This window comes from Bos javanicus, chromosome 5, assembly GCF_032452875.1.
Source record: "Bos javanicus breed banteng chromosome 5, ARS-OSU_banteng_1.0, whole genome shotgun sequence".
Lineage (NCBI taxonomy): Eukaryota > Metazoa > Chordata > Mammalia > Artiodactyla > Bovidae > Bos > Bos javanicus.
In genome coordinates, this window is record NC_083872.1 from 58,856,331 (window position 1) to 58,875,030 (window position 18,700).

At 33.5% G+C, this 18,700-nt stretch overlaps 1 protein-coding gene and 1 pseudogene across 1 annotated transcript; one reads left to right on the top strand and one right to left on the bottom strand.

Moving 5' to 3' along the window:
- The first annotated feature begins 4,699 nt into the window (after window positions 1-4,699).
- On the top strand, window positions 4,700-5,639 carry LOC133248872 (olfactory receptor 6C70-like). Its single transcript, XM_061419156.1, is given in 2 exon segments — window positions 4,700-4,996; window positions 4,998-5,639. Coding segments are annotated over 2 exon segments (939 nt in total).
- A 10,604-nt stretch (window positions 5,640-16,243) lies between these two features.
- Window positions 16,244-18,362, bottom strand: LOC133248694 (olfactory receptor 6C2-like; annotated as a pseudogene).
- Window positions 18,363-18,700: the final 338 nt, after the last annotated feature.

Here is an 18,700-nt window from a genome sequence, read left to right on the forward strand (position 1 = left end):
TATATGTGAAAAATTTGGTATTATAATTCTATAGAGTTTCCCCTCTTCATTATAAATTCATATACACATTAGTAGCCATACCATTATGTATATTAGTAATGGTGTTACTATGAATTCTTAGGTGTTATGATTCTTTGTTTCTAAGGTAATTATTTTTCGGCATTCACTAGTTTGCAAATTTGATCTTCAAGAAGTCTTCTGTGTCATCTTGGAATTTCCCACTCAGTGTTGGAGCATAGTAGTGTTGTCAATCTTTCAAAAGACAAAGCTAGGAAAAAAACATGTTAAGATTCATTAGTTTACACTACTGCTTCTAATTTTAATTCAGCATTACTGAATTATTTCTTCATCATATTTGATTCTCTCCCCACCCCTTATCCCTTCAGTGAAATTCCTAGTTCTCAACATTCGTATATTTACTAGTTTACCCAATGCTAAAATTCAGACAAGGTGAAATCAGAATTACTCAGTCAGTACTATCAGTGATAAAACACAAACTGTATGAATTTAAAGCTATGTTTGTAATCCTTTTACCCTTTAGACTGTCCCACAGAGGGTCCATGATCAGAGCATGATATTTTAAATCATCACACACTAAATTATTTTTATTTCTTTCTTTGTTTTTAACTCTTGTGGTTCTTTTATTCACAGCATAATATTGTTATTTCATTTGATTTTTTAATTCAATTTCAGTGTTATTTTTTTTGGTAACATGATACTTTAAATTTTACATAAATTAATGATATGGTTGAAAAGTACAAGTTTTGTTTAAAAGGGAGCAACCATTTTCTTGACAAAATATTTGCATATATGATGCCAACTGCAAACTGGCATTTGCAATTTACCTCTATAAGGATTAAATCATGAGCCACTACAACTGCTGACCTTCAACACCCCTGAAAGGACTTCAGGGTGGAGATCAGGAATGAGGCACTCTGCGCTCTGCGGGGGTCGCGGGGGGGGGACTAAACTAATAGAACAGGCCTTCAGATAGATATTTTCAAAAGATTTTATGAGCTCATTTTTTGTGTGTATGTGTCTCCTTGTGTCTGCTGCTGCTGCTGCTAAGTCGCTTCAGCCGTGTCCAACTCTGTGCGACCCCTTGGACTGCAGCCTATCAGGCTCCTCCATCCATGGGATTTTCCAGGCAATAGTACTTGAGTGGGTTGTCTAGACAGCACTAAAATCATTATTGATGGCATCTGTTCCTTGTGACTAGCAGCAAGCCTTGCTCAAAATGTGTACTTGACTGCAGGTATCACTCTTCACTAAAATCATATATAATGATGACCTTCATCCCTACCTCTCTGGAGCTGTTTTTCAGAGCTATCTGAAATACTGTTTCCAGAGCTATTGTCCTCATTCTGCCTCAAGTAAAACTTAATTCACAACACTCATGTGCACTTTTTTTTCCCGTTGACAGTGGTATGAAAATGTCAATCTTTTTATCATATATTTATTCACTCAAAAAAAGTTAAGCATTCAAATTCTGGGTATGGATTAAACCATTAGATTATTTATCTATCTACCTACCTACCTATCATCATCATCATCTAGCTGTAGTCTGCCTGTCAACTAACCACTCATTTACTTAATTTGAAGTATTGCATAATGGGTAACAAGCTACACTTTGGAATCATGAATCTGATTGTGATCATGTCTCTGTAGTTTTTAAACTTTGTCACGAGTGTGAATTAGTGAAATGACTTCCCTAAGTATTAGTTTTTACAAAAGCAAAGGTCATAAATATGTGTACTTTGTCTATTGATGACTAATTTAAATACTGTAAACACAAAAATTAGCAGTGATTCATGCATACTAAATTTTCAACAAAAGGTGGACATTATAATAATTAGTAATATTTCAAAAAGCTTGAATGTAAGTGCACACCCTCAAATCACCAAATAAAATATCCATTCTCAAATCATAGTAATAAACAGAAGTTCAGTTTTTTTAATATTGAATAGAGTTGTTTTTTAAAAAAAACAATAAGTATTTGTGGTAGGTAGCAACATGCTGATCTTCTAGTGACAATTCACATTTTGGAAAAAACAAAAACCTCAAGAGGATTTATCCTTGTATCTTGGCACATCTGTTGGTTTGCAGAGTATACATGATTCTTTTGAAATGAGTATTTTTTTAATGTGATGAGTCTCATAATACTTCATATCAGCATGCTTGAATCAATAAGCTTATTTTTAATTAAATGATAAAGACAAGGGATAAATGGTGTTTGGTGTGGGTTTTTGAGTGTTGTTTCATCTTGTCTACTTTCCCTTAGAGACACAATCCCCTTAGGTTTCTTGTAAAGAAGCACTCACTCTTTAAATAATTTGAACCTGGCAGATATTTCCCAAGTACTAAACTAGCTAGTCATCTCAGCTGTGATAATCATTATGGATGTTGGTAAGGTGGGATTGGTTGAACAGATATAAATTTTATAGTAACAGAGAGAAGTTTACTAGAAATTTTATTATTCAAGACATACATTCAGTATCATGTGATAGTGAAGAAAGTTCCATTACTAATATAGTCACACTTTACTCTCTAATTGGAATTAACATGAGAGTTTATTTAATATTATTTTCCAATAAATATGTTTGACTCTATTATGGTTGATGTTTATTTATATAGTCTAGAGAAAAAAAAGATACCAACATATTCTACTAATGGCAGTAAGTAGTGTCTTACTTTTCTCTTAAATATTTAAGAATAATTATTGCTACCATGTAAATAACATATAAATAAATAACAGTGATTTAAAGCTGATATTAATTCTCTTTGAATAAAGCATTGATTATTTCTCATCTATTTATGAATCTCTAAATTCAAGAATATGAAGCTTGCAATATGTATTTGCACTTACATTTCCAGTACTTCATGGTTTACACCAGACACTGTGGGAATGTGAAGGGAATGATAATTATTCTACTGCTCTAGACAAAGAGAACCTTGGAAACTCTAGATGTCAATCAAACATTACGAGGTTGGGGGATGTTTTTCTTGGAGAGTTTATTTCACGTTTTAATATATTTTTGAAAAAACAGAAAAGTTAACTCCCTGAGGAGTACTAATTCTGACCAACACTTTGATATATGACAATTTATCACTGATAATTATGGATTTTCAAATCTGCACTGGTTGCAGAACAAATATCTGCTGCTTGATTTTGAAATTACTCTGATACCAGCAATTAACCTACAAGAAAGTTCAATATATTTTTCAGGAAAAAGAAATTAGGGAAAGAGCATGTTAACAAAATAAACAGGGCCAAATGAAGACCAGGTCAAGGAAGGAAGGTTGAGATTCATCTGTGGTTCTCTAAGAGCTGCCTTTTCCATTAACAGCCTGGAGCTAATTCATTGGAGTATTAATCTAAGAGGAGAAGAATATGCTAATATACATGAAATGAAAAACAAAGATGTGCTAATGATTATTAATAAAATTATTTATCTAAATAATGTGGGGTTTGTGAATTCCTATGTGAAGTAACAGGCTAAATCATGTAGAAGGAAAAACATTATGTATTCAATAAGAAAAAGAAAAGTTTTAGAACAGGCAAAGATATTGATTGGCAAAATAATTGCTGAGAAGGAATGCAAAGTACATTATTTTATTTTAAAATGAAGAAAACATTGTATACTCTATGATGCAGTCTATTTTCCATTTCTTTCAGTGCTTATATACTATGTTTATTTGGAAATAGTCTACCTATTTCACAAATAGTTGACAAACATTTCTTCAGAGTAAGAGGAAAATGAAGTGCATCATTGGGTATATTTTAGTTGAAAATATGCCTCTAAAATATATAACCAATTAGTACTCTGATTTCACTAAAATTCTTTTGCTTTTATAAAAAATTAGAGAATAAAAATACATTTTATTGAAATATTTCCTTTTTATGAAAAACATATATGCACTCTAATTTAATATCTGATTAAAAGATAATTTAATGGCAAGTGATGTTAGACTCTGAATATGTGTAACTGGATGGAGATTGTGATTGTCTTTTCTGTGTTTTCTCTTTTATTATTTGTTCGCTATTACATGTGGCAAAATCGTTCAAGTTCTAAATGCATTGTTAATTTTTTGTAAATGTGATTATATCTGCTTTATATTCAATTTCAAGTTTTCCTAGATTCGACTTGTATTTATTTTGCTGGGGTACTACATACTTTTATTCTCTTTTTCTCTTGTTGTCCTTTCTATGCCTTCATCAGTAGTTCCTAGAGAAGTTGCTTCTCTAGGTGACTAATTGGGCTTGAATCAAATGTCTCTTTAATATTAAATCTAAAGTTTCAGAATTTAACTGTAGGTTTTAATTCACTTCACTTGCATAATTTTATTTTGATAAAGTTAATTAAAATGAATGAATTAATTTTGAAATCTGAACCGAGGATTTATTTAATTATTTAACAATGGACAAATTGGAAGCAGTTGTAATTGACTGGGAGTTTGTAAATAAGGGTGAAAAATAACTATTATGGGTATTATAGGTCAATTTCCAAAACTGAGTTGACTTTGGTAATATTAGTATTTGCAGCACAGTTCTAGAGCATATCTTCAAACTCAGGCAAATGGGTATGTTTGTGCACATGTATCCTTTAATATATAATATCTTAAAGATAAAACTATTCCTGTAGTTTCTTATTTTTATACCTTTTTATTACAATAAATTGTTTGAAATTACAGAGGAGAAATGAGGAACCATACAAGGCACACAGAGTTTATCCTTCTGGGACTGACAGATGATTCTCAGTTACAGATCCTAATTTTTTTGTTTCTGCTTCTAAATTACACGTTGAGCATGATTGGAAACTTAACCATCATTACCCTCACTCTGTTGGATTCCCATCTCAAGACCCCAATGTATTTCTTTCTCCGTAATTTCTCTTTCCTGGAAATTTCATTCACAAGTGCTTGCATCCCCAGATTCCTAGTCACCACTGTAAACAGAGAAAAGATGATTTCTCATATTGGTTGCATGTCTCAGTTATTTTTTTTACATATTCTTGGGACTTACAGAATTTTTCCTTCTGGCGGCTATGTCCTAGGACCGTTATGTTGCCATTTGCAAGCCTTTGCATTATACATCCGTCATGAGCAGCACAATTTGTCATCATCTGGTACTCAGTTCTTGGGCAACTGGATTCGTGGTTATTTTCCCTCCACTAATTTTGGGTCTTCACCTGGATTTCTGTGATTCAAATGTCATTGATCATTTCATTTGTGATATTTCTCCTATCCTACAACTTTCTTGCTCAGACACACATTTACTAGAAATGATTGCATTTTTATTAGCTGTGATAATCCTCGTGGTCACATTGCTATTGGTAATTCTTTCTTACTCTTATATCGTCAAGACAATTATAAAATTTCCTTCAGCTCAACAAAAGAAAAAAGCCTTTTCTACCTGCTCTTCTCACATGATTATTGTATCCATCACTTATGGTAGTTGCATATTCATCTACATAAAGCCCTCAGCAAATGAAAGGATCACTTTAAGCAAAGGAGTGGCTGTATTAAATACTTCAATTGCTCCTTTGTTGAACCCATTCATTTATACTCTGAGGAACCAGCAAGTTAAACAAGCCTTCAGAGATGTATTTAGAAAGATATTTTCTGCTTCAGACAAGTAATACTGTTTATTGAAATAATCAACATGAAAGCATAAAAGAAACATTGAACACAAGCTCTTTTGATGCTTCTAGTACAAGAATTGATCTCTAATATTTAATTGATTATATAACTTGTGCTTACTTGAGCTTAGAAACCCTTTCCATTCTATACATCTGAATTTAACTTTCTGTTCTTCAAAATGAAGTATTTCTGTGTTAGAAATACAAAATTGCAAAATTTATTTTCTCTAATAAAATGTTAGAATAAAATGAATAGAGGGATTTGGTTGTATTATGGAATATAAATTTTTGGAGTATTGTATTTCTTAAGTAATTTAAATGAATGTTCCATGATTCATTTAAAAGCCATAGTTTTAAAAATTCTTAAACTGAATTATTAAATATGTTTAAGAAGCTCCAGGAGACCTTATTCTTTAAAAGTGTATTGTAGAGTATTATTTTGTAAAGTGTTTTTTGAATCAATTTTAAAATTTTTGTCAGCTTAGTAAACAAGAATAATTTCCTATTAAATTGAAGCATGGTTAATTTATAATGTTGTATTAGTTTCAGGTGAACAGCAAAATAATTAAGTTACATATGTTCTTTTTTTTTCAGCCTCTTTTCCCTTGTAGGTTATATCCATCTCATTAGAACTGATTCAAATGAATTCCTTTTAATGGCTGAGTAATACTCCGTTGTGTATATGTACCACAGCTTTCTTTATCCATTCATCTGCTGATGGACATCTAGGTTGCTTCCATGTCCTGGCTATTATAAACAGTGCTGCGATGAACACTGGGGTACACGTGTATCTTTCAATTCTGGTTTCCTCAGTGTGTATCCCCAGCTGTGGGATTGCTGGATCATAAGGCAGTTCTATTTCCAGTTTTTTAAGGAATCTCCACACTGTTCTCCATAGTGGCTGTACTAGTTTGCATTGCCACCAACAGTGTAAGAGGGTTCCCTTTTCTCCACACCCTCACCAGCATTTATTGCTTGTAGACTTTTGGATCACAGCCATTCTGACTTGGCATGAAATGGTACCTCATAGTGGTTTTGATTTGCATTTCTCTGATAATGAGTGATGTTGAGCATCTTTTCATGTTTTTGTTAGCCATCTGTATGTCTTCTTTGGAGAAATGTCTATTTAGTTCTTTGGCCCATTTTTTGATTGGGTCATGTATTTTTCTGAAGTTGAGCTGTAGGAGTTGCTTGTATATTTTTGAGATTAGTTTTTTGTCAGTTGCTTCATTTGTTATTATTTTCTCCCATCCTGAAGGCTGTCTTTTCACCTTGCTAATAGTTTCCTTTGTTGTGCAGAAGCTTTTAAGTTTAATTAGGTCCCATTTGTTTATTTTTGCTTTTATTTCCAATATTCTGGGAGGTGGGTCATAGAGGATCCTGCTGTGATGTATGTCGGAGAGTGTTTTGCCTATGTTCTCCTCTAGGAGTTTTATAGTTTCTGGTCTTACATTTAGATCTTTAATCCATCTTGACTTTATTTTTGTGTATGGTGTTAGAAAGTGTTCTAGTTTCATTCTTTTACAAGTGGTTGACCAGTTTTCCCAGCACCACTTGTTAAAGAGATTGTCTTTAATCCATTGTATATTCTTGCCTCCTTTGTCAAAGATAAGGTGTCTGTAGGTGCCTGGATTTATCTCTGGGCTTTCTATTTTGTTCCACTGATCTATATTTCCGTCTTTGTGCCAGTACCATACTGTCTTGATGACTGTGGCTTTGTAGTAGAGCCTGAAGTCAAGTAGGTTGATTCCTCCAGTTCCATTCTTCTTTCTCAAGATAGCTTTGGCTATTCGAGGTTTTTTGTATTTCCATACAAATTGTGAAATTATTTGTTCTAGCTCTGTGAAGAATACCATTGGTAGCTTGATAGGGATTGCATTGAATCTATAAATTGCTTTGGGTAGTATACTCATTTTCACTATATTGATTCTTCCAATCCATGAACATGGTATATTTCTCCATCCATTAGTGTCCTCTTTGATTTCTTTCACCAGTATTTTATAGTTTTCTAAAATTGGTCTTTAGTTTCTTTAGGTAGATATATTCCTAAGTATTTTACTCTTTCCGTTGCAATGGTGAATGGAATTGTTTCCTTAATTTCTCTTTCTGTTTTCTCATTACTAGTGTATAGGAATGCAAGGGATTTCTGTGTGTTGATTTTATATCCTGCAACTTTACTATAATCATTGACTAGTTCTAGTAATTTTCTGGTGGAGTCTTTAGGGTTTTCTATGTAGAGGATCATGTCATCTGCAAACAGTGAGAGTTTTACTTCTTCTTTTCCAATTTGGATTCCTTTTATTTCTTTTTCTGCTCTGATTGCTGTGGCTAAAACTTCCAAAACTATGTTGAATAGTAATGGTGAAAATGGGCACCCTTGTCCTGTTCTTGACTTCAGAGGAAATGCTTTCAATTTTTCACCATTGAGGATAATGTTTGCTGTGGGTTTGTCATATATAGCTTTTATTATGTCGAGGTACGTTCCTTCTATTCTTGCTTTCTGGAGAGTTTTTATCATAAATGGATGTTGAATTTTGTCAAAGGCTTTCTCTGCATCTATTGAGATAATCGTATGGTTTTTATTTTTCAATTTGTTAATGTGGTGTATTACACTGATTGATTTGCGGATATTGAAGAATCCTTGCATCCCTGGGATAAAGCCCACTTGGTCATGGTGTATGATCTTTTTAATGTGTTGTTAGATTCTGATTGCTAAAATTTTGTTAAGGATTTTTGCATCTATGTTCATCAGTGATATTGGCCTGTAGTTTTCTTTTTTTGTGGCATCTTTTTCAGGTTTTGGTATTAGGGTGATGGTGGCCTCATAGAATGAGTTTGGAAGTTTCCCTTCCTCTGCAATTTTTTTGAAGAGTTTGAGTAGGATAGGTGTTAGCTCTTCTCTAAATTTTTGGTAGAATTCAGCTGTGAAGCCGTCTGGATCTCGGCTTTTGTTTGCTGGAAGATTTCTGATTACAGTTTCAATTTCCGTGCTTGTGATGGGTCTGTTAAGATTTTCTATTTCTTCCTGGTCCAGTTTTGGAAAGTTGTACTTTTCTAAGAATTTGTCCATTTCTTCCACGTTGTCCAGTTTATTGGCATATAATTGTTGATAGTAGTCTCTTATGATCCTTTGTATTTCTGTATTGTCTGTTGTGATCTCTCCATTTTCATTTCTAATTTTATTGATTTGATATTTCTCCCTTTGTTTCTTGAGGAGTCTGGCTAATAGTTTGTCAATTTTATTTATCCTTTCAAAGAACCAGCTTTTGGCTTTGTTTATTTTTGCTATGGTCTCTTTTGTTTCTTTTGCATTTAGTTCTACCCTAATTTTTAACATTTCTTTCCTTCTATTAACCCTGGGGTTCTTCATTTCTTCCTTTTCTACTTGCTTTAGGTGTAGAGTTAGGTTATTTATTTGACTTTTTTCTTGTTTCTTGAGGTATGCCTGTATTGCTATGAACTTTCCCCTTAGGACTGCTTTTACAGTGTCCCACAGGTTTTGGGTTGTTGTGTTTTCATTTTCATTAGTTTTATGCAAATTTTGATTTCTTTTTTGTATTCTTCTATGATTTGTTGGTTATTCAGCAGCGTGTTGTTCAGCCTCCATATGTTGGCATTTTTAATAGTTTTTCTCCTGTAATTGAGATCTAATCTTACTGCATTGTGGTCAGAAAAGATGCTTGGAATGATTTCTATTTTTTTGAATTTACCAAGGCTAGATTTATGGCCCAGGATGTGATCTATCCTGGAGAAGGTTCCACATGGCAGATTTAAGCTGTGAATTCACTAAGGTGAGGGAGATGATTGTTAGATTGCCAGTTACACTCAACATATGTAACTTAAGCAGAAAGATAAATACTAGAACTTGGAATTGTGGGTCATTGGTCAATCCCATCAGGATAAATGCTGTTAGTCTTGTATGGTTTCTCATCACAGGCTCCTGATTTCAGCCTGTCTGTTTATAAAATTGAGATTAATATTGAAAAAATAGTATCAAAATCATGTTATCAGTGGGTATTAGCAAAACTACTTCTTGTCAAGTGGTTTGCAGAGATTTTCATCTTGAACTTAACAATGAATTGTGAACAGATATCTATCCTCACCTCTAACTGATATGTATTCCATGGTTGATTAAGGGAATGTTTTCTCAAAATTGCTTTTACTGTATGAGAGAGCTTATTTTTATAACTCTTTCCACATTCTCAAATTCTTTTTTTCAGTTTGTTTTACTTTGCAATACACTTGTTTAATTCTGTCTCAGCCATAGAAGCAGAAGAGACTGTTGATGTAGGTGATTTCACTGGTAGTCTGATAGCCCTTTTTTTTCCAATTATTCTTCAATTCACTTTTAACTCACTATTTTGCTTCTTCTCACTCACCAAGATTTTCCTCTAAAATGTTAGAGCTCAAGACACAACTACCATATATGTTAGTCTCTGTATTTTTTCACATGTGCTTGGGATACCAAGAAAGTTTGCTTTGGATGTTCAAAAATAATGTTACACTGAGATAACTTAGTTTTACCAGTGCATAAGCAGGCCAACACGATTTTCATATATTTATTTCATTACTTGTCTTAACTTCGTAAAAAGATCTTTTCAGAAAATATGAAATCATCTTAGCTCTCAGAGGCAAGCATCAGTCTATCATTCTGATAAGTTGAGGATAAGTGACCAAGATGAACACACTTCTGGTAATGATAGCTTCAGATAGTCATTTCACTCCCAAATGCCTCAAGGTGACAGTAGCTGAGCAGGAATGTGTCAAATTCCAAGGAGTAGAAATAGGTAGGTACACTGCCAGTCACTGTTTCTTTAGGAAACAACACTAACACAATCACAGGCAAAGATTCCCAAGTTTTCTATCTCTAAAACATTTTGATTTTTTTTAATTAAAAAAATAATAATAAAAAAAAATAAAACATTTTGAGATTTCCTCAAGATTTTGGTCCCACTGAAATCAAACAATGTTTACTTGTACTCTAAGTAAAAAGGCTGGCATGCACAAGATCTCACTCTGTTTTTTAGAGAGCTTGATGATATGAGTCCTTTGAAATACTATCATTTTTTAAACGTATCATAACTAAGTGAATAAACACTTAGGTCCTTGGTGACTGGTTCAAAAGTCATTAAGGAATTTAGCATGTAATTAACTTTGGGGGAAAGAAATACTCCTGAAGGAACAATGGGGACAGAGTTCTTAGAAACAGAAATAAACATGAACTTCATCATAGACTCTTTTAATTACAGGGAACGACTTTAATTTTAATTGTAAAAATAAATACAAAGACAATACATGTATGATCATACATGATAAACAGTTAGCTGTTGTTGACATCTGTATGTATACACATAGATATATTATTTTTATACATTACTAGTCCATGGGGTCGCTGAGGGTCAGACACAACTGAGCAACTTCACTTTCACTTTTCACTTTAATGCATTGGAGAAGGAAATGGCAACCCACTCCAGTATTCTTGCCAGGAGAATCCCACGGATGGGGGAGCCTTGTGGGCTGCCGTCTATGGGGTCACACAGACATGACTGATGCGACTTAGCAGCAGCAGCAGCATGCAGATTTATTAAGAACATTTAAAGTAGGAAACGTTTGTAGAAGTGAATCATAAACTGTGACTTTTCAGACTTATAAACACCAGGAACTAAGTATCACTTCAATAATTTCTACCAGTTTCAGCAGAAAAATTCCTGGTGTATAGTATTCATTTTCTGAATACTTCATTAGTTTTTAAAACCATCTTTGGCTTTGAATATCTTATATTGGTAGTCCCCAATGTACATACTGATGGAAGTTTAAGTAGTTAATATTTCTTTTTGAAAATATATGCATTTAAAACTTGAATTTTCTTACAAATACGGCATTTTCATGTAGTTCAATACAGTTTCTATCCTCCCACCTTCTTTTCTCCTACTAATCCACAAGCTATGTGTAAGTGGTTACATAATTTCAAATGTTTCATGGCTTTCTAGTAATCTTTTATTGAAATGTTAATTTTTAGTTCAATTCCATTTTGGTTATATAATGTAATCTAAGTTACTTCAATATTTGGATATTTGTTGAGACAAAGCTCCAACAAATATTCTATGTTATGAGTGTTCTTTGTGAAATTAAAAAATATGTATATGATACAATTACTGATAGGGAGTTCTCTAAATGTCAATCATAATAGTAGGTTTCAGTGTTGTTCAAACTTCCTATGTCTGCACTGAATTCAGTACAGGTGTCTGCTTCATCAGCTATAAATCTTTATAATTCTGGATCTTTCTATTTTTATCTTTTATTCTATCAATTTTAATTTCATGTATTTCAACGTTAACTGCAAAAAAATAACTTATGTAATCTTATTGAGTTGAACATTGTATATCATGAAAAGTATCTCTTTATTGATTATAATATGTCTTTGAAGTCTACCTTATCTCATATTTATACACCTCAATCAGCTTTCTTTTGTTGGTATTTGCATGGGTAAATCTCTCTATCCATATTTTTCCTTCTATCTCTTCCTACAGATTGTCTCCGGTAAGTAGCATATGGTTGAGTCTTATCTTTCAATCCAGTCTCACAATTTTTGGATTTAGTTGGCATATATTTCTTTAATATTTTGAAAATCTTAAATTTTTGAAATCATTTTAGATATACAAGAAAAGTTATAAGAACATGTAACCTTCACTCAGGTTTCTTGATTTTTTAAACATGTTGAGCTCTCTCTCTCTTTTTCCTTCTCCTGTCTCAGAGCCCTTACTTTGTGACTGCAAATTTTCATGTTATAATGAACCCTGCAGATAGAGTTCATTAAACGTGTGTTTCGGAAATGAATATTTTAAAAAGCATCAGTAGGAAAAAAATCTGCCAATTTTGGTCCATATTTATTCTTGTTTTTCAGGGAGAATTTTTGCTGATCTTCTCACACAGCCATTCCAGAAGTTTCACCTTCTATGAAATTGGTGTTTAGTGACTAAGTCATGTCCAAATCTTTGAGACTCCATGGGCTGTAGCCTGCCAGCTTCCTCTGTCCATGGAATTTCCCAGGCAAGAATATTGGAGTGGGTTGCCATTCCCTTCTCCAGGGGATCTTCGTAACCCAGAGACTGAACTCATGTCTCCTGCATTGGCATGCAGATTCTTTACCACTGAGCCACCCGGCAAAACCTGATGAAATTACTGTAGCTTACATTAATCAGGTAGTGTATACTCCCCAAATATGTTAATCATGTTTAAAATTATTTTGATTTTACTGGGTCCTTGCAGTTTCTGTGTGAATTTTAATATCAATTCATCAATTTTGACAAAAATCCTGCTTGGAATTTGAATGAGGATGCTTTGAATCTATGGATTAAAAAAAAAAAAAACACTCATAAACTATTTCAACCCAAGGAAGTGGTCTGCAGCTCCATTTCCTTAGGTTTGACTTATCTTAGTGATGTTTTGTATTTTCTGTGTAGATTTTGTTTTTGTTCAGTCACTAAGTTGTATCTGACTCTGCGAACCCATGAACTGCAGCACACCAGGTTTCCTTGTTCTTCACTATCTCTCTGAGTTTGCTCAAATTCATGTCCACTGAGTTGGTGGTGTTATCTAATCATGTCATTCTCTGCCTCCCTCTTCTCCTTTTGACTTCACTCTTTCCCGGAATCAGGGTCTTTTCCAATGAATTAGCACTTTGCATCAGGTGGCTAAAGTATTGGAGCTCAGCTCCAGCATCAGTCCCTCCAATAAATATTCAGAATTGATTCCTTTAGGATTAACTGGTTTGATCTCCTTGCTGTCCAAGGGACTCTTCTCTAGCACCACAATTTGAAAGCATCAATTCTTTGGTGCTCAGCCTTCTTTATGATCCAACTCTCACATCCGTACATGACTACTGGAAAAACCATAGCTTTGACTCTATGGACCTTTGTCAGCAAAGTGATGTCATTGCTTAGATGCCTTTTGTTAAACTCATTCTAAAGGCATTTTAGGTTATTTTGAATTTTCAGAATTTTGTTTTCAGATTGTTTGTTGCTAGTATGTAGAAATACAGTTAATTTTTGTGCACTGACATTTTATTCTGTGCCCTTGCTATGTTTTCTTAGTTCTAGCAGTTTTTTTTTTTTTTGGTATTCTTGTCTACATAAACAAGCATGTTATTTAATAATAGTTCCACTTATTAAAAAAAATCTCCATGTGTTTAATTTTTATTTTTATGAAATTTTGCTATGGCTCTCTTTTTCTTATTCCTGATCTTAGGTAGAAAACATTGCCCTTTTAAATTTTTTTTGCTATTAATTGTGATATTAGCTGTATGCTTTTCATTCTACGCTATTTTTTATTTAAATATTTGTACTGAAATATATACATATTAAAAGTTAACATATATTGCCTGAATTTCAAGATTGATTTTCACAAGTTTACCAGGAATAAACAAGCAAAATAACCAGGATAAAGTCTAAAATATTTCTGACAGCCCAGGATTTTTGAAAATGTTACTCTATCTGTACTGCTTTGTCATACCTCATTTTACCATACTTGTATAGATTATTCCTTCACTCTTTATTCTCTCAAATATTTATATATTTGTTTATTCTTATACCAATGTCACATTATTGGCATGCCTTCATTAATCTTGATGATTTCTCAAATATTTTTCTATTTTACTAACTTCCACCTTGGTCTTTTCAGATAGCCTCCACTTGTTTGAGTTTACAGTGCTCTTCTTTTTAATGGGATTTTTATGTTTAATGTTTTATAGTTTTATTGAGATACAGTTGATATGCCACACTGGATGGCAAGTTTATGACATTCAGCATAATAACTTACATACATTGTGAAATGATTACTACAAAAGTATAGTGAACATCCATCTCATATAGATACAAAACATGTTTTCTCCTTTTTGATGAAAACTCTTAGGATTACTCTCTTAACTTTCAAATATACCTTACAGCAGTGTTAGCATTATGTTCTTCATTTGCCTCTGCCCTCCCTCTTCTGGTAACCACAAATATGATCTCTTTCTCTATGAGGCTGGCTTCTTTGTTTTGTTTTTGTTTCTTAATTCCACACAAAAAAACGAGATTATACAGTATTTGTCTTTCTATTTCTGACTTATTTCACTTAACATAATACCCTCAAGGTCCAGTCATGCTGTCACAAGTGATATGATTTCCCACTGTTTATGGATGAATAACACTCCATTGTATAATGTACAATATTTACACATTCAAAGAGCTTATCTTTTCACATTTATATTTTTATTGAACTAATATTAAGAAAATAAACTGCAACTTCATTTCTTTCACTTGCCAACAGATATTTAATCATCTATCATTCAAATGTAGGATTAAATGTATTTGAAAAAAAAAGTTTGTTTATACTCAAATTTATGTATACATATATATGTATATATATTTACTGAAACTCATATTTCATGTGATTTTATGATCAATGTTTCATTTTTATTTTTTTGTCTTGTTCTACCCATTCTTCTTTCTGATTGCATCATTTAGTTTCTGCCTCAGATATCCTGTATTAAAATTTGTCTTGTTTCAATGTTCTACTTCGATTAATGGGTGTACACAAATAAAGTAATATTTAATTCTACAATACATAATCTATAATTACTTATAGACTGCTTATTCCAAAATACATAAATACATGTGTACATGCTCATATTACAAATTTCCCATTGCTTATTGCTATGATTGTCTACTGATTTTTAAATATTTTCCATTTTTTCATCTAGAAACCAAATTCCCTCATTAATTGCACTATTTCCCTATTAGAGTTTCTTGCATTTTCTGAATATGTAAGGATTTCCTCAAGATTTTTTAAAAAATATCAAATTTCATCAATTTTAAGACATCACTTTAAGACATACAAATTTATTGTGTATTACTATTGAAAACAAAATGTTGCTGATTAAACGGTGATTGATATCATTCATTGTATGACATATAATACCTCCATTTCAGAAAAGCAAAATTTGAATAAGACTTTGATATCAATCAAATGCAATCATTTATTTATTCTCCCTCATATTTTTTCTAATTATTTTGTTTCCTTGTGTTATTGTTTGTCCCAGATCTCCCAATAACATATCGAGTATTTGTTTTTCACTCATTACGTTCATTGGAGTGGGATTTAGCTATGCTGTTGGACTTTTCAAATAAGTGGTTTTTAATCTCTTTAGCTTGCTTAACTGACTTCATTTTCTACCCATAGTAGTTACATTTTCCATTTACTTTTGTAAATTCTTCATTTATTTCATTTTTTTCAGATGAGTAGAAATTCCCCTCTTTGGGACTAGTTTGCTGCTGCTGCTGCTGCTGCTGCTAAGTCGCTTCAGTTGTGTCCGACTCTGTGTGACCCCAGAGATGGCAGCCCACCAGGCTCCCCCTTCCCTGGAATTCTCCGGGCAAGAACACTGGAGTGGGTTGTCATTTCCTATTCCAATGCATGAAAGTGAAAAGTGAAAGTGAAGTCGCTCAGTCGTGTCCAACTCTTAGCGACCCCATGGACTGCAGCCTAACAGGCTCCTCCATCCATGGGATTTTCCAGGCAAGAGTACTGGAGTGGGGTGCCATTGCCTTCTCTGATCCTTAGACCTAGATCAAGTAAATTATAAGCTTCAAAAATGTCTCTTTCCTATCCTTTTGAGATGATATTTTAAAAACATTTTTTTCATACTTAGATGAGAGCAAGGCAATTCTTTTCATTGAGTCCTTAGGCTTTCTTAACTTGGTTGTTTCCGAAGGTATAAATAAATGAGTTCAACGTAGATGAAACAGAAAAAATGAGGAGTGAAACCACTTTTTTAATGTTCACTTCTTCCTTTGCTGTAGGATTCAGGTAGATGAAAATGCATGTGCCATAGGTGATGGTAACCACTCTCATGTGAGAAGAACAGGTCAAAAAGGGCTTTTTCCTTTGCTGAGCAGAAAGGAATCTCAAAATTGTCTTGATGATGCAGGCATATGACAGAACTACACAAATAAGAGTCATATTTAGGGTCAGCACAGCACAGATTATAACCATCTGTTCCATCAACCATGTGTCTGAGCATGAGATTTTCAATAAAGGAAATGCATCACAGTCAAAATGATCAATCTTGTTAGAGTCACAAAATTTTAGATTTAAACCAAGGCTAGGTGGTGGGATTAATACACACAAACCAGCCATCCAACAAAAGATGATGAGAATCCTGCAGACTCTGTTGCTCATGATGGTCACATAGTGCAAGCGTTTGCAGATGGGCACGCAATGGTCATAGGACATGGTGGCCAGCAGAAAAAATTCTGTTAATCCACAGAGGTCAGTAAAAGATACTTGAATGACACAAGCATTATAGGTAATGACCCTGTCACCTGTAGCTATGTTATACAGGTATCTGGGGATAGAAGAAAATGTGAAGGAGATCTCCAGGGAGACATTTTTTAAGAAAAAGTACATTGGTGTTTTCAGGTGGGAATCCACAAATGTGAGTGTGATTATGGTCAGGTTTATGGTTAAAATCAATGTGTTGGTGAGGAATCAAAAGATAAAAATTAGAACATGCAGCTCTGACTCATCTGTCAGTCCCAGCAGAATGAGTGTTTTTCTCTGTTTCTCATCACAGACATCTGACTTCTCTTCAATCTGTATGTGAAATTTAGAGAAATTTTCTTTTTGTTATATACTATTTTAACTGATTTAAATTTTTTATTTAATCTTTTATTTTATTATATATAATGTGTTATATTTGTTAATAATGTGTATGTGTGTGTATATATATATATATATATATATACATATATATATACATATATATATATATACATATACATACATGCTGCTAATCGCCTCAGTCGTGTCTGACTCTGTGCGACCTCATAGACAGCAGCCCACCAGGCTCCCCGTCCCTCTGATTCTCCAGGCAAGAACACCGGAGTGGGTTGCCATTTCTTTCTCCAATGCATGAAAATGAAAAGTGAAAGTGAAGTCGCTCAGTAGTGTCTGACTCTTAGTGACCCCATGGACTGCAGCCCACCAAGCTTTTCCATCCATGGGATTTTCCAGGCAAGAGTACCGGAGTGGGGTGCCATTGCCTTCTCCTATATATATCTATATATCTATATATACACACACCAACATGTTTTATATTTATTTTGTGTTTAAGATTTTCCACTGTGACTAAGTAGATGCTGAGAAGTTTTATGGGTTTCAGTGATATCTTTTGGCTTTCAAGATTTTTCCTTATCTAGAAATGAAATCAGAAAATTGCGTCCTTGAATTCATATCCTTTCTTGACACCTTGAATCTTTTTAAAACAGTGCTATGATAACTGGGGTTTACTCTATAGACTCTAGAGCAAAATTTAAGGTCTTTGCTCCAAAAGAAAATTTTGTGTGCTAGTTTCTTCTTAGGTTCAGTTCTGTTCACTTCAGTCGCTTGGTTGTGTCCGACTCTGCTAACCCATGGACTGCAGCACACCAGGCTTCCCTGTCCATCACCAACTCCTGGAGCTTGCTCAAACACACTTTTCAGGTTAAGTGTGCTTAATTATTACAAACAAACTAAGCCCTGCTTCTTGCCCACCATCTCCTGCTACATAGTCCACATTTTTTTTCCTGCATTACCTTTACTGAACATGTATGTAACCTCTACTGCTGATACATATGATAATCACCTTCCCTTCCCTTCTACATCTTCCAGCCAAACCTCCAAATATTTTCTTACTATCTCCATTATTGAAACAAAAATAAATAGGAGGGTTCAGGATGGGGAACACATGAGAAATAAAGGAATAAAAAAAAAAAAGAAATACAGATTTTAAAAGCTGTGGTAATATATACCTATTAAAATAAATATAAGTAACACACACACAAAAAAAATAAATTACAGTAAGAGCTGAGGAGCTCTCTCGACTGCTAGAGGAGATATATGTTAAATCAGCAGGACAGAGGAAATGCTATTATAGTCAGTGTCAAATGTCACTTTTCTTTTTAATTTGCAGAAAATACAACTAGGTGATACAAACAAATGGTCCTTGCTGATCTACAATCAAGAGTCATTACTTAATCTTC